This window comes from Boleophthalmus pectinirostris, unplaced genomic scaffold (genome assembly GCF_026225935.1).
Source record: "Boleophthalmus pectinirostris isolate CB_2022bp ecotype Guang Dong unplaced genomic scaffold, ASM2622593v1 HiC_scaffold_16, whole genome shotgun sequence".
Classification (NCBI taxonomy): Eukaryota; Metazoa; Chordata; class Actinopteri; order Gobiiformes; family Gobiidae; genus Boleophthalmus; species Boleophthalmus pectinirostris.
In genome coordinates, this window is record NW_026571095.1 from 11,220,334 (window position 1) to 11,236,007 (window position 15,674).

A 15,674-nucleotide genomic window follows, 5' to 3' on the forward strand; every position below is an offset into this window, starting at 1 on the left:
AATCAGCACTTTTTGCTCACAGGCATGCTGCTGGTGTAGAAGTGACTGTGCTGCAGACACTGGAGCACAGTATAAAAGCCTCTTCTTGTGAGAGTGAGAGAGACGGACGCCTGTGGACAACTGCAGTGGCTCAGATAGCAGGAGCCACTGGTCAGCTGCTTTCATCTGACCCTTTTCATGTGTCAGACTGCTCCTCTCACCTCTGTCCTCTCCCATATACTCTGCTTTTACAGCCAATAGAACGTGTTTACACGGGGATTGAAATTATTTCCAATTGTAAAACATGGTGGACCTTGTCTTTTGGACACCAGCAGACTCTGCCTATGCCAAGCACATTTTAACTCTATTTTATAAGATCAAAGATATGAAATATATTGATCCTCTTAAATTAGACTGGGACATGTTGGGACACATGTATTTTATTCACAATAACTGTGCATCTATCATAAAAAACAAATACACAAAAAAACATCAAATACAATAAGTCGTGTTTTAAATATCAATATTTCATTAATGTCATCAGAAGGCTGAATCTGGACTTTGACTTGAGAGTCAAGTTGTAATTTATAAATTTCACAATACATTTCTAAGCACCAAATGTAATTTTATCTACTTGAATGTTCAACACAGCCGAGCTTTCTTCTTCTGGGCATTTTGGGGAAAAACTATAAAGTCCTTGAAAACGCAGCCTCCAAAATACATTCATAAAAGTAAGCCCTGGTGGAGAATAAACGCAGTGTATGGATCCACATTTAGTAACCGCAGGCCCCGCTCCAGAAGGGCGCGCTCTGTGTGCGGCACAGAGGCGGCACTGTTCAGGTGCCGGGGCCCCGGGGGTCCTTCAGGGCGGAGGGTTACGCACAGGGCGATGCGCGTGTGTACAGAGCCGCATTATCTCACTGTCCATATCCAGTAGAGCCTCTTTAACGTGCATCATATCATCATATTTTTGGTTTGTGAATGGATTCATACAATAGAAGCGTTTGTGCAGAGCAGAGAGAGCGCTGGACCTCCGGGCTGCCGTGTCCAGCTCAGCCTACGCACGTCTTTACGTCCACTGCCTGTTAATTAGAAACACCTGGCACTAAAAGCTGCAGTCTCGCGCGATCACTGAGCGGGGCACGAGCGCACGCAGGTGCACGCGGACACCAGGGGCTCGTGAGCCGCCAAACCCTTTTATTCTGAGCGCGAGACGGTTACGTTTACGACGAACAATCAATACGGCCTTTAGTGTCATCTTTTAATCATGTCATAATGAATTAATTACAATATTACGCATTATGGAATTATATCATGTGTAATGTTTTCTGAAAAAAGAAAGAAAAGAAATAAACAATTAAAACGATAAAAGATCCTTTTTACTTCTAATGTATTAAGATAGTGCACATTAATTGTAGGCCAATTGTGTACATTGCGTAATAACGCACAACCTCCGTCTTCTTAAACGTAAAAACCTAAAGGATGCCTTATAATACAAATATTTTATTGATAAATAAAGCACAATGTTGTTTATTGTGTACCTGTAGCAAACAAATGCCTTGGAGTGCGCAGCAGGCCTGTTGCCCTGATTTATGGCTCTGCGTAAAGCCTCCTGTTGGTGCGCATTTGGAGTAAATGAGTGTAATCTGACGGTAACTGTAACCGCTCCGTGTTGTGTTAACTGTTGTTATGTTGTGAATTGTTTCGCTTGAACTTTGACCTGACCTCTTCCCACCGCACTCACAGTCCATTTATGTGCATTTGAGACAAGTCTCCATATGAACACGGTCAAGTGGATGAGGATTGGTGGGGACTAAGACGCAACAGACTATTCTGAAAATGACTAAAAAACACAATTAAACTATTGTGGTATATGTATTTATTTTAACATAATGCTATTTATTCAGGCCCTACGTATTTTTATTTTCTAAATAAAGTAAATTAGATAAAAAATAATAATAATTAAATGTAGTAAAAGCATTTATTTAATTTAGAAAACAAATTAGAATTTTGGTAAACAATAATAAAATAAAATAAAATAATGAATCATCCTAGTGCCACATTACTGTTTTATTCACTGCTAGGCCTGTGCGTAGCAACTCTTGTGGTTGGCGTCCATCCCAGTGCATAATAAATCAAATGTTCCAAACTAAATTGATAGTAACAGCTCACTGAGATTATTTCGAGCGCCCTCAGAACAAAGGACATCACTTTTAAAAATTCTATTAATTGTTTTGGACAGAGTTTAATTTGAATGAGGAACTTGCTCGTCATAATAACATCACACATTCCAAACTAAACTAAATTATTGTAAATCTGTTGTTTTGTATTATCCATAACTGTACTGTCCTCCCAGAGAGAATAGCGCGTCCTGTTGTAATATTGGCCGACATCCTCCCTCCTGACCCCGGGTCCCTCTCTCTCGCTGCCTCGCTCTTTCCGTGTCTCTTGAGGAACGCTGGGAGCCGTGTGATTGCGTTTTATTCCTTCCTGCTTTGACTCTATTCTGTGGCAGCGCCATCAATCTCGGGCCTAACACGACATTTGTTTATGAGCCGGGCGCGCGTAATGGCAAGGCATTCATAATGGGTCTATATTATGGGACCAGATCACAGCCGAGATAGTTTTGGGAATGCTTATAGAGAATACATGTGTTTGGAGTTTTTTACCATTTAGAAAATCGTGAATATTCAGATTCGATCAGTGATAACGAAACAATAAATTATCTCTAATAAACGTGTTTGTTTAATTTGAAGTATATATATATATATTAAAAAAAAATCACTAAACAGCCTACTGGATTGGAATGGTGGTCACGGCGCCATGCATAAAACCTTCCCTGTGATTAAATAAATAAAGAAATTCAAAGTAATAAATGCGTTTTCGTGTTTACCAGTGCCTACTTCACATATTAACATGGAATATTTTTAAAGGGAGAATAATGTGAACTTATAATAACACTGGCCATGGTTACGCTTTTACGCAGAGGCAAAACTAACATATAACTGCTCTGAGATGCAAATAGGCTACTGAGATTTCTTGTGTGTGTTTTTGTAGTATCAGCTGTTGAGAGATTGTTCCTTGAGGATATTGATAAATGCTCTCCTAGACGGTCAGACAAGATAATAAAAAATAGGCCAAAATGTAATAATACTGACAAGTGGAACGACCTCCATTACCTATCAAAACACAAAACGGACCAGTGTAGCTGTCTCCACTGCCGATGGGTCATACACAGGTGAGGAGAGAGGAAGGAGAGCAAACTCAGGGCCTGCGTAAAGTTAGTAAAGCCGTGCGTAATTCCCATAACTTTTAACGCAGTGCAGTGCAATAAAATGTGTACTCAACAAACTACATTTATGGTTTTATGGAACAAAATGGCGTGTAAATATTTCAAACACTGTGTAACAAAACCCTGATTTGTAAAATATTATTCATACAGATTTGTGGAGGACTATAAATTAAACTCTAAAGTAAGTTACACGCGTGCCAAATCAGTTTAAAACGCATTTTTTAAATAAGGATCATTTTAAAACAAAGAGGCGTGAATTTAGCTCACATACAATGACAATTTATTTAAACAAACAAAACAAATCCTTCAAAAATACTTACTAACAAGAAGATTCTTTGAAATAGTATGGCAATATACACGTTCCATTTGTACTTATTTTTATAATGGCACAATAATTCTGGACAATTCAGTTTGGAAACACTTTCTTCGGTGTTTGGTCCTTATAATATCCGGCTACACTTAAATAAATTACTATATGCAATTTACACGTCCATGAAAACTGGCATAGGTAAAAAGTCACAAAAGAGAGACTTACGTGTTCATTTGACAAACCAACATCAAGTGAATTCTGTCTCTAGTCCATACGGTGTGGGATTTTTTACGTCAAAAGTTCAGTTCACGTTGGCACTGCTTTGGTCAGAACTTGCTGCAGTCGTACACAAACGCCCCGGATGCCCTGTAGATGGACTGACTCGGTGGGAACGACATTTGACAACTGTTATTCCCGTTCACTGGCGAATTATTCAAGCCAATCCTTTGCGACTCGAACATCTCTCTGACGGAGTGAAAATTCTGCTGCTGGCTCGGATACGCGGCCCCCAGATGCCCAAGATCCCCCGCTTGGTTCAGGTACCACGACGCCAGCCTGCCCTGATGATGATGGCCCTCGTTCGTTGAATTCAAATTACCGTGTGACAGTGAACTCGCCGTGGTCGTGACTGCGTAATCTGGCAACGTTTCATCCACCGTACTGGGCGCCAAATGACTAGACCTGTCCCCTGCGTACAGGCTCATGGCTTGCATGTTACAATGATACGTAGCGTTGGAGGTAGAGGAGTTCTGGCTGCACTGGGAGCTGTACACGGACGTTTGGGTGGGGGAATAGTTTAAAGACAGAGACGGGGTTCTTGAGGAGGCCACCAGGTCCGACTGCGCGTGAGGCGAGCCCCGTAGAGACGTCATGATGTTGTCCACGCTGAAACCCTGCGTCGAGGCCTGTACGTGGTGCTGCTGGTTTTGGTGCGGGTGGTGCTCCGGAGTGACCACGCCGATGGAGCGACTGGACTGCAAGCTGTGTGGGCTCCCGCTGGACATGCTGCTGCTGCTGTCCGGGCTTTCGATTTTGGGCACCGGGTTTATCGGAGACTCGGCCTGTGGAGGCGTCATGGCTCCGTTCTCAGTCTTTATGTCCTGGATGCGCACCGGCTGCTCCTGCTCTCGGCCTTGCTGCTGGGACTGGTTCTGCCTCGTTGGGGTTTGTACCTCCTTCTGCAAGCGCTCCTCTTTTTCCTTCAGCGCGTCCTTCTTTTTAAAACGACGTCTCCTTCTCAAAAAGCTGCCATTCTCAAACATATTGTATGAGTCCGGGTCTAGTGTCCAGTAGCTCCCCTTGCCTGGTTTCTTGTCATCACGGGGGACCTTGACAAAGCATTCATTGAGCGACAGGTTGTGTCTGATGCTGTTCTGCCACCCCTGCTTGTTATCGCGATAAAATGGGAACCTTTCCATGATGAACTGATATATCCCATTCAGGGTCACCTTCTTGTCCGGGGAGTTCTGGATGGCCATGGTGATGAGGGCGATGTAGCTGTAAGGAGGCTTCACCATGTCCTTCGGCTGGGGCTGCGGGGTGTACGGTCCATAGGCGCGCGCCATGCCACCCGGGTACTGCTCGTGAGCCGCGTGAGAGTACATGTTCATAGCGGAAGGCATCCCCGTGTAGCCTCCTCCTGCCGCAGCCGCTCGGTAGTAGCTGGGGTCACCGCTGATGTACGGCACGACCCCTAAAGAGTTGGGGCTGGAGACAGAATAGCGCGCCTGCATGTCTTCTGCGTAGTCAAAAAAAATAAAAAATAAAATGAAAGAGTCCAAATTTCACTCGAAGAAAGTCAAAATCGCGTAAGAGTGTTGTATTTTAAGCAGTCCCCATCTCGCTCTCCTCTACCACGCTCTGAAAATCCTTCTGAACTTTGGAGCGTACGCGCGCACACACAACTTTTTGCGCAGTTAAATTCTTTCCTCCTTTTTTTGCAGCCAGTGAAGTGAGCTCCTCCCTTAAAAGCAAAAAAGTCAGCGGAGAGGGCCAATGGGAAGGCAGGCCGGGCTGAGGGGAGCAAGATGCCGGCTTAGAAGAAGTGAGAGGAGGTGGTGTCAACTCCAGCCCACTGTGGACTTTTGACGTGACAGATCTATTCAAACAGGCATTATACTTGGGAGAAATAAACTTCAAAACGATTGATCACATCTCCATATCACTGTTACAAGTCCGTTTTTTGTCTTTAGAAAACTAGAAAACACATCTAATATTATCTTAAATGTTGATAGAAACATTTGGGCCACCAAAGACATATAAAGGCACGTTTTTTGTTTTTTAATTTATCACCGAATTAACTTGATTTATTTTACTTTAAATTAATTTCAAATTTGGTTCAGGCCTATATGTAGTGTTATGAAATGATAGTCTATATGTGTATTTTAAAATGGTAAAACTGTTAAAACAGACTCACAGTGAAATTATTATCTTTAACCTTAAAACCACTGTCTGCACTATATTAGCCCATCGTCACTTCAGCGAACGAGCCATTTGGCGACCTCCAGGCCAGTATGATTTACCAAACCAAATTACACACTGGATCAAAGAGTCCTTTGCTCATTAGCGGCGAGATGTCATGTCATTATAACGTGAATAGAAACATTTTGGGCTCTAAAGGGCCTTTGGTGTCAAAGCTGCTCAAAACAAAAACAGGCCATATGCCCCAAATATCACACTTAATTGTCAACCAAAACGTGTGATCAAGAATAAAAGATTAAATCATAATGTTATTATAAGTAACAAGTTCCCATCACATGCATTTTTCATTTCACCGCCAGACCGCCGTGCCCCTCTACAGGTGACGGTGCATGAAATCGCTAATAGTCACAGAGAGGCATAAGTTACAGTCCCAACACTGCGTAATCCCGTGCACGTCTTCTTAATGAAACGTGCGTGAGCTGCGTTGGTTTCTCCTTACACGGACCCGAGCGTGAACTCTGTCCCTCCCGGGCCCCTGGGCTGTTTACACTCCCCTCCACCCCCGTCACCTCCACCATGCTCGGGCCTTTCACTGCGCTGCCCCGCTGTCCACCCAGACCTCTGCAAGGGCCGCGTTACTGGTGCCACTCAGAGGCTGTCGTGGGTGCACGGAAAACATAGTAACCACAATAGAAAGTAAAAGCGAAAAAAGCAGCGGAATTGTTATTTTATTTGTGCCTATTTGTTTAATTTTGAATTTGTCATTTGTAAATCTGTATACAATATTTTTAGGCAATTTAATATACTAGCTTTTCTAACTCACTTAGCACAAATAATAACATTTATTTTAATAATCTGTAATAGGCCTATAGTTTCAAGTAATCAGCAGTTGTTTGTAGTAGGTTATTGTATGAGGGATCATTAACTGATAAAACAAACGAGAGATGTAACCTATGATTTTATGAAATATTAATAAAATGACATGCGTTAATGTAAAACAAATATCTGGAGTAACATGACCTTTGTCAGCAGCCACCGTGTGAGGGATAGGCCTGAGAACTTATGTCTTATTGAGGTTAATGTGATGGTGTCACGATGCCCCCATGTGGCTGGAAAATGAACAGCATTTATTGGTTTCTATAACTGTGAAAATGTACATATTCCATACTGGTCAATTATAGAGCTCTTTACTATGATACTAGTGTTGTAGTTTACTGTGATCACAAACGCGGATCAAGTTTTTCAACAGGCCTTCATTTTACCTGAACCTTCTGAGTCCTCCGCACACGTGGACTGTGCTCCGTCCTGGAAGAAGCTTTCCAAGGCAGAAGGCTTTTTTTATCTGAAAACCACTGCTGCCACCTTTTGGCTGACCACTATATAACAGTTAATATTTCTTTATCTCATAAGGAGAACTAAAGAAGATCAGATAACGTCAGCGCGTAATTGTGGCTGGTTTTTGACTCACATTATTTTGAAAAGAAGAAGAAGAAGAAGAAAAAAAAAGAAGACTTACATTATTCTGTGTACAACTGATAGGTCTAGGTCTAAAAGATGCAGAGTCTAATAACTCAACATGTAGCAGAATGCAGATTGCATGCATTCTCCTGTATTTTGTTTTGTTTTGCGCATAAATAATACTTTCATTTGAATTCCCAGGGTACTATGAAATGTACCTCCTCTTCTGGAGGACGAGCTCTGTCCAATCGCACACAGCAAATCTTGAATTCATTAGCAGGAAATAAATGATGTAACTAGTTGTGTGGCCAGTAGATGGCGCTAAAGATCTGCGCTGTTTTTTTTATTATAATACTGGTAAGCAGAAAGAGCAGTTTATCCTTGACCCCGCATTTCACTTCAACACAATTTCTTATTCTCTCAATCGCTACTAACGATTAATTTAAAAAAAAAAGATGACTTTTACTACGACTGTTACATACATAAGAATAAAGACAACTCTGTGTGTTACTATTCCACTCGACCCATCTTATATATTGAATGCTTGGGTGATTTTATAGCGTTTGACAGTATATTTGTGAAGAAGATTATGTAAATATTACACGGAATGATATTTTTTTTTATGATACATTAACGATAGCGATAACATTATTGTGCTTTTTTTTTTAAAAAAAAACAAACAAAAAAAAAACTGTCAAACATCCTTGAACATACATTTCAGAAACAAAAATGTGCATAGGCCCACTGGTTTTAAGCAGAAGAAAGAGTAATGAACGCAGTATTGTTCAACATGTTTTTAATAATTATACAAAAATAAACTGAAGTGCTTATACATTATGCATTTTCTTCTAAGTCCTTGGTTACACGAGGCACGGCTTGACGTCCTGGTACGTGCTCTGCGGATGGAGGTGGGTATGATGGAGGTGCTGGGGATAGTATAAGCCGCTGCTCGCGGTCGGGCTCAGGATCAGCTCCTTCCTGTCGCACGTGGAGGTGGAATGGGAGGGATATCGGGACAGTCCCACTGTGAGACACATTGAAATAATAATATTAGTAATTTCATTGAAATCATTAAATCAGCCTTCACTATAATATTTTCATAGCAGTGATAAAAAACAGAACACTCTTGTAAAATAAATCTCTGAATTTCAATGAGACTTTCCTGGTTAAACAAAGTTTAAATAAAAATGAATAGATATGATATATTTAATTACATTTTTGTCTGCTTGCATTGTTATAATCAGGTCTGAATATAGGGGATGGATCTACTTTTAGCTTTTTTTCTCTAGTCTTTAAGTGAGTATTCTGCATTAGTCGTGTTTAAATCCTTTATTTAAATCCTTTAACCCTTTTTTTCTGATTTGCGCACACATTATTAATTCATCTATTTCAGTTGATCAAAAAGACCCTCATGTGTTGTGCGTAAAACAAATTTTTATACACAACATATTTTTACGCACGCATTTTTATTTTTTTTTATTTTTTTTCCGTTTGACAAGGGTGTTTGAAAGTCAAACGTGCATCTACATTTGCTTGCATTTATAGTATTTATCTGTCATACCTGGAACGTCAGACGCGTCTTGGGCGCTGTGATAACTTTGGTCCAGTGAATACGTCACGGCATTATGCTGCGTAGATGATGCTTGGGGCTGTTTGATGTATGACGAGACGCCAGGTGACGTCCAGTGCGTGGATGCATTGGAGTAGAGTGAATCTCCTCGGAGATCGGGGCTGTAGTCTGCGCGGCTACTGCCCACCTGACAGGCCGACAAGTATGACGAGTTAGTGACCGCGCTAAGACTGTCGTATCCACTTGGGGATCCTATCAAGTCTAGATTATAGCCGCTGTGGCAGGTCACAGAGCCAGAGGTCGGGTGGAAATCAAAGGTCCCAGGATGAACAGATGCTCCAAAGCCCATCCCATTCATCACCCGGTACATGGGCCTCAGTGCCTGGCACTTTCTCCGAAATCCCCGTGGTCTGCGTCTGAAGGAACCCTCCTCGAACATGAACTCACTGCTCGGGTCTATGGTCCAGTAGTGACCCTTCCCGGGTCTACCCAGGCCTTTGGGCAGCTTTATAAAGCATTCATTCAGAGAGAGGTTGTGTCTCACGGAGTTCTTCCATCCCTGGTATGCGCCTCTGAAGAAGGAAAAGCGCGCCTGCAAAAACTGGTATATCTCACTCAAAGTGAGCCTTTTACTGGGTGAGTTTTGGATCGCCATGACAATCAGAGCAATATAAGAATAAGGGGGCTTTTCAGGGCGCCTCAGTACAGACTTTTTACCTTTGGAGTCATCGTGCGCGCTGGTCATCACTGTGTGCGCGCTCAGAGGGGGATTAGAGCGCGCGGAGTTGTCCACCAGTTGATGCAGGCTCTCAGTGCTCGCCATGGTTCACCGGTACAATTGACAAATTTTAGTCCTCACAAGATTCACTTAATCCTGCTAAATCCTTCCCTCGTTCTGCCAGTGTCCATTCCTGGCAGAGATTGAAGAAATAGCTGAATCTGCCTCTCCATGTATCAGCTTCATGGAACAAATCCCTCCAAGAAATCTGAAGTAGCTGCCCCCTCCCCGTGGAGCGGGTCTGAATAGAAGCTGGAAGTGGAAGAGGACAAATCTCCTCCCACCAGCCCTCACTTTTCTAAACAATTAGCAGAAGATCATTTGGAACAATAAACGTCAAGGAAATGGGCACAGATCTGAAAGTCTCTCTTTGTGTCCCGTGGTTTCGTGTAGGAATGATGTTGGCAAAATTGAGGCATTTGTTTGGGGACTGGTCAGACTCTGCCATGACAAGAAGCATGCTTTTTCCATCAAAACAGGCCCATAGTTTATACCACCCACCGCGCGCAAGTGTCAGTTTACCTTGAGAAGTCTGGGTTACATCATAAAGCTCTATTTTGGCTTCGACTTGGTGAAAATACAGTGGGTAAAAAATGATGCCCAAATGTAGCCAGTAAAGTAGTCCTATATGCACGGTGAAGAAATGCGCGCTTTGACAACAAGTATTAGTACCATTAAAACGTGTAATACAATTAGGATGTTGACAGACATGTAGCCTTATATTCTGAGTTGTGCGGAAAACATTTTACGCGCAAAACATATTGAAACGTCCACTTATTTTATTTTCAATTTTAGGAAAAATAACTTACCCATTTGTCTGAATATGTGTTTTAGTATTCATGTGTGGACAGTGTGTCTCAGGTCACAAACAGACAGGAGGTGAAGTACCGTGTTTGTCTTTCTTTACTAAAGAAACAATGAAATAGAGATTCTGTATTATCAACAAAGAATGAATTTAACCGATTTGTCTCTTGGTGACCTGGGTAACTCTGATTTGAGTGTTGTTGTCCCGGATTTTTTTTTTTTTTAAGCGGAAAAACAGTATGTAAGAAGAGAAAAAACTAAGACCTTTTAAGAATCAATATCAGGAATTAAAATTCTTTCATAAAACTGACTTCAAATGATGTTTATTGGACAGTCCCAAAACACAAAATATAATTTATTAAATAATTAACAATTACAATAACAAAGTTTGTGAAAACATTGTGAAATACCAGCATGTGTAACATTTGCGGCTCACGGGCCTGTAAGTCCAAACCAACGACAATACAGTTTTCAGTGTTTGACAGTCCTGCTCAAAAGAGTCGCAGCGTCTCTGTTTTTGAATGATGTGTCACATGACCCACGTCAGTGACGTAAGATAATGCGCCAGGTAAGTTCATGTGATGCGTAATGTGTCCAGTATGACGCCAGTGGACGGAAGGATGGACCACTGTTTCTACTGAACGTGTGTCTCCTCTGAAGGGGGTGCTGAGGATGCTGTCTATTGTGAAAGAGCTGGAGAACTTTACCCGAGGCTCAGACTTCATTACGTGTCCGGAAAAGTCTTCATCCACAAGTCTGCCTTTATTGAGACGTTTTCTTCTGCGTCTGAACACACCGTCTGCGAACGTGTACTCGCTGTGAGGGTTCAGCATCCAGTAATTGTCCTTCCCCCACGGCCGTGACGGGTCACGGAGCACTTTGACGAAGCAGTCGTTCAGGGACAGATTATGCCTCACCGAGTTCTTCCATCCAGTGTAGCTGCCTCTGAAGAAGGGGAACTTGTCCATCAGGTAATCGTTAATCTCCGCTAACGTGAGCCGGCCGCTCGAGGAGTCGCGTATGGCCATAGCGATGAGCGCGATGTAGGAGAAGGGCGGTTTGCCTCTCCGTGCGTAAGGCTTGGGCGCACTGCTGGAGACTGGATTGACAGGTGATGGGCTTCGGGCTGCCCTGTCTCCATCTGACCCCAGCTCCTCGTCCGTTTTGAGGTTACAGTGACCTCCGCAGAGAACCTCCAGCTTCATGTTTCCAAGAAATCCAGTGCCGTAATGTTCCTTTACGCACCTGCAGAAGCATTCTCACCTGCTTTCACTTACGGTAGCGCCTTAAATACCGCGTACCTTAGACCAGCCCCAAGTGGGAGAGGCCAAATTACTTCAAAAGACATATAGACAGTTGTGAAAAAGGTTTCCATTGCGTGCGTAAAAAGACTATAAAAACCCGCGGTTTTAACTGTCTTGACAAAGTGCCATAACGTGATGTTTAGGTGAGTATTGTCAAAAGAACACCATGTAGGCTACGAAAGTTATGTACAATTACTGGAACAAGGAAATGTGAGATGGGCATGCTGCAATTATGAAATACTGGGGTCTAAAAACCATTACGCATACAAGGAAAATGAGATGAGAAACTAACACATACAATTATTATGCAGTACGAAGTAGTAGTATAATAAATAATTAGTATAGTTTTAGTGCTATTAATATGACAAGGTATTAAGGGTACTATATATGTAGGAAATACAACAAGAAGACTTTCAAATGCTTAAACGTTATGAATTAAAAAAGCCTTCCAAACTATTACACAAAGTGGCCGCAGCAGCTAAAATGGATGTGTCCATTGTCCAAACCAGATTAACCAAGATTACTTATCTCAATGACATATTGCTGTTGTGTTATTGAGCAAGACACTTCACCTTATACTTATATTACCTTATGCTTTATTAGTTCCATTGTGTATTAAGATGGTGATTGTAGAGGGCGTGGGCACAGAATTGCACCCATATTCCTGTCAATCACCTGGAGCTTTTGTTGAGTGACCATTGAAGTAGAAATAAGATAAACACATTTATTTAATTTTTTTCCATTTAAAGGGACCATTTTAGACTTTTTCTGATTTATGTTATAATGTTGTTTCCTCATCACAAACATACCTGGTGTTGTGATTTGTTTCATTCACACATGTTTAACACACAAGCCTGCAATTCTTCTTTCAAAAAACACTCCTTGAATCTTGAAAACCACCTTGTGATGTCATCAGGTAACACAGAAAGTGCTCCATTGTGTTTTTAAATTCCAAACACCTTCGCTAGAATCATTTGGATGATTTCAGCCCCAGAATTTCTGATCTCTGAACTAAAATTAAAGGAACTGTTAACTTGAAAACTACCGCTTCATGACATCACACGGTGGAACAGAGCGTTTTGAGCTTTGGAGATGTAGACAGAGTAATAATAAAGGATTACAACACAACTCCGGGTATGTTTTTGATGAGGTAACAACATCATAACAAGGCTTAAATCTCACAAGAGACAATTTTGCGTAATATATGACCTTTTAATTCTTGGTAACTTGAACACATCTATGCAAACATGGCTGCGTTTTAAACAATAATAATAATAATAATAATAATACGATATTGTCAGGTGTAACTTTGCCACTACCCATATTAAATTTTACGATTTTAGCCTGTGGATATTATGTAAACAAGGCAACAAATCGATCAGCTACCATTAATATAATGTTTTTTATAAGCCTTCCACAGTTAAAAACACAATAGCAGTTTTTACGACCTGACAATTACTACTTTTTACTACGACATCAGACACACCACTGTGCTTCAAACTAGCTTTTTGAGGTCACATGGAAAAATCTATCACATTGTGTTAGTCACGGTGTAAAACCTGTATTGAGACTACAGTACACATTCCAAGCGGTTTACCTTTTGTTGACAGTAATATTAGTTGTTTTCGCACACGCAGGTTACTCATGTTTGCCTTGGTGTGACTGTTTTGATTGTGCAGTAATAATTTTGTTTGTTTAGCGCACACTCCCTTGCATTGACAGAGGCTATTTTGAAAGGTGGCATGTCAGAGGAGTGATCTCGTAATCTAACCGCACAATGACACCCTGCACTTACCTTGTAGCAGCCTGAGCGCAAATGTGTTGTTGGAATAATAGTAATCTACACGGATTTAGCAGTGGAAAAGGAGATTAGGTGTTGGAAGAAATGCTGTGAGGCTAATGTTCTAAATAAATGCAGTAGGATATCATGTGTTGGTTGGTAGTTACAGATCTCAGCTCACAACAAGGATGTCTCGAGGTTGATTCATGGTCGCGGGTGAACCGTCAGACCTTACCTGGGACAGTTCAACCACAGTCTCTAATTTGTAGCACCAGTCTCTCAATGTCTTTCAATAACTTCTTTTTAACTTCTTTTACCTCATAAATAATTACTTTTTTGCTTGTAAGCCACCATGTCTGTTTTGACACAAACAGACCGTGCACTCAGATTGGTTAGTCACCCTGTTATGTGTATCTGAAAGCGAGGTTTTGTCTGTAGTATGTGGTTCTGGTGGGTCAAGTAAGGTCATGGGGACTTCTTATGTGGTAGGTTTTGAGTTTGAGTTTGGCTCTTTCTGGTTTTCCCTTTGACCTCTTCTACTTTAAACAATGATTGCGTAAATACTCCTGAATTCAGAATTCAGTCTTAGAAGTGTGTGTGTAGATAGAGATACATCCGAAAAAAAGAGGAATAGGTAGTTGAATGGGAAATGTAACCCAGAGAGAGAGACTGGGATATCAATATGTGCCAACATAGCAACGAACTGAACCGGTTCACCTTAAAGAAATATTTTCCCATTGAAATGTTTCATGTTAAATGAACAGTCAGTTTGATTATCTCAGAACCAAAATATTTGAACTGAATTAACATCAAAATAACTGGAATTAATGAAATGGAGTTTACATTAATTATGAGCATGTTTTTTGGTTGTGTTTTGTGTACTAAAAAAAAAAAAAAAAAAAAAAAGTCTTTACCTGCTGTTGTGAAGTGTTGTTTGGTTATAATTTCCCACAGTAAGGAATTAAATGTATATATCTTCATGAAGAATGTGACAAAGCATGTTTTTAACTTTCTATTTCCATGAATCATGTAGGTGGTGTCAACTCTGGAAGATTACATAGTAAACTTTAAAGTAAATGCCAAGCCTTAATCATTGTTAATGCACTAAGACTTGTGTCTCCGCTGTTTGTTTGCCTTATTAAGTTCAATTAGTTTTTTTACAATGTGCCATTAATCAACTGGGTTAAGTGGGTCTATTCATTTATTTTGGATTGCACCAAGAGGGTCCTTATAATTAAATATGTAATATAATTAAAGTATAATTTACATTGACATCAAAAGAGAAATTGATAAAAAAATCAAGTATTTCAAACTTGTTCAGAATGCCAGTAATGTAAACTAGATAAGTAGTTGATCTACTCAGATGACAGCTCTTCAGACGGTGTGTATATTCTGTACAAACAGAGTGGAGTACATCTCTGGCCATTATCTGAAATACTCACGTGTACACAGAACTCCAGACACGCTGTTTACTTACTCAAGTTAATCCTAGGCATTCCTTTACGCTATTGATGCCAAAACATATTTATTATCATTGTACAAAGCATCACACCTTAAATATTTCACTAACCACTAATTATTGAGTAGCCCTGTTTTTGTGCTTTTGTGTTCAATTATACTTCTCCTCCATTGTCAACGTGTCTCCCATTTCTTTGTTATAAAACTGCTTTCTTTTGTTTGTTTATTTAATAACTTTATTAACCACGTCTGTGCATGTCATATGTCAAAGTTCTATTTTGGTCTCGATACATGGGAGCATAAACACTGAGCTGCCGACAGTAAATGCAGGTGACGAGAGGGAGGAGCCGCACTGTCTGACAAACCATTTAATTACAATCCTGTATTTAGATTATATTAAAATAGAGGTGACTTCTAAGAACTGACCTAGGATAGTTATGAAAATGAGAACATATTATAAAATTTTTACCATTTGGCTTCCTGTACTTTGTACTTTGTAAAATTTGAATATAAAAAAGTA

At 40.8% G+C, this 15,674-nt stretch overlaps 3 protein-coding genes across 4 annotated transcripts; all 3 read right to left on the bottom strand.

The window, feature by feature from the left end:
• Nucleotides 1-3,543: 3,543 nt before the first annotated feature.
• foxc1a (forkhead box C1a) lies at nt 3,544-5,480 on the bottom strand. 2 transcript variants are annotated; one of them, XM_055151853.1, is made up of 2 exons: nt 5,030-5,480; nt 3,544-4,909 (listed from the first exon to the last, which is right to left on the bottom strand). In XM_055151853.1, the coding sequence occupies exons 1-2, from the start codon at nt 5,312-5,314 to the stop codon at nt 3,908-3,910; spliced, it is 1,287 nt and encodes a 428-aa protein (XP_055007828.1). In that variant the 5' UTR covers nt 5,315-5,480; the 3' UTR covers nt 3,544-3,907. The 2 variants fall into 2 exon arrangements, with proteins under 2 accessions (XP_055007828.1, XP_020778437.1); XM_020922778.2 differs by having other exon boundaries at nt 3,544-5,480.
• A 2,840-nt stretch (nt 5,481-8,320) lies between these two features.
• On the bottom strand, nt 8,321-9,963 carry foxf2a (forkhead box F2a). Its single transcript, XM_020924086.1, has 2 exons — nt 9,022-9,963; nt 8,321-8,484 (listed from the first exon to the last, which is right to left on the bottom strand). Exons 1-2 carry the CDS (start codon nt 9,851-9,853, stop codon nt 8,321-8,323), a joined length of 996 nt encoding a protein of 331 aa, XP_020779745.1. The 5' UTR covers nt 9,854-9,963.
• Nucleotides 9,964-10,978: 1,015 nt separating this feature from the next.
• On the bottom strand, nt 10,979-11,861 carry foxq1a (forkhead box Q1a). The gene has a single exon (XM_020923423.2). The coding sequence runs from the start codon at nt 11,815-11,817 to the stop codon at nt 11,104-11,106; it is 714 nt and encodes a 237-aa protein (XP_020779082.1). The 5' UTR covers nt 11,818-11,861; the 3' UTR covers nt 10,979-11,103.
• Between the last annotated feature and the right edge of the window lie 3,813 nt (nt 11,862-15,674).

Coding starts and splice junctions, on each gene's coding strand:
- foxc1a (XM_020922778.2), bottom strand. CDS start 5,314: ATGCAGGCGCGCTATTCTGTCTCCAGCCCCAACTCTTTAGGGGTCGTG.
- foxf2a (XM_020924086.1), bottom strand. CDS start 9,853: ATGGCGAGCACTGAGAGCCTGCATCAACTGGTGGACAACTCCGCGCGC. Junction 8,485..9,021: donor AGACGCGTCTGACGTTCCAG/GTATGACAGATA, acceptor TGTGTCTCACAG/TGGGACTGTCCCGATATCCC.
- foxq1a (XM_020923423.2), bottom strand. CDS start 11,817: ATGAAGCTGGAGGTTCTCTGCGGAGGTCACTGTAACCTCAAAACGGAC.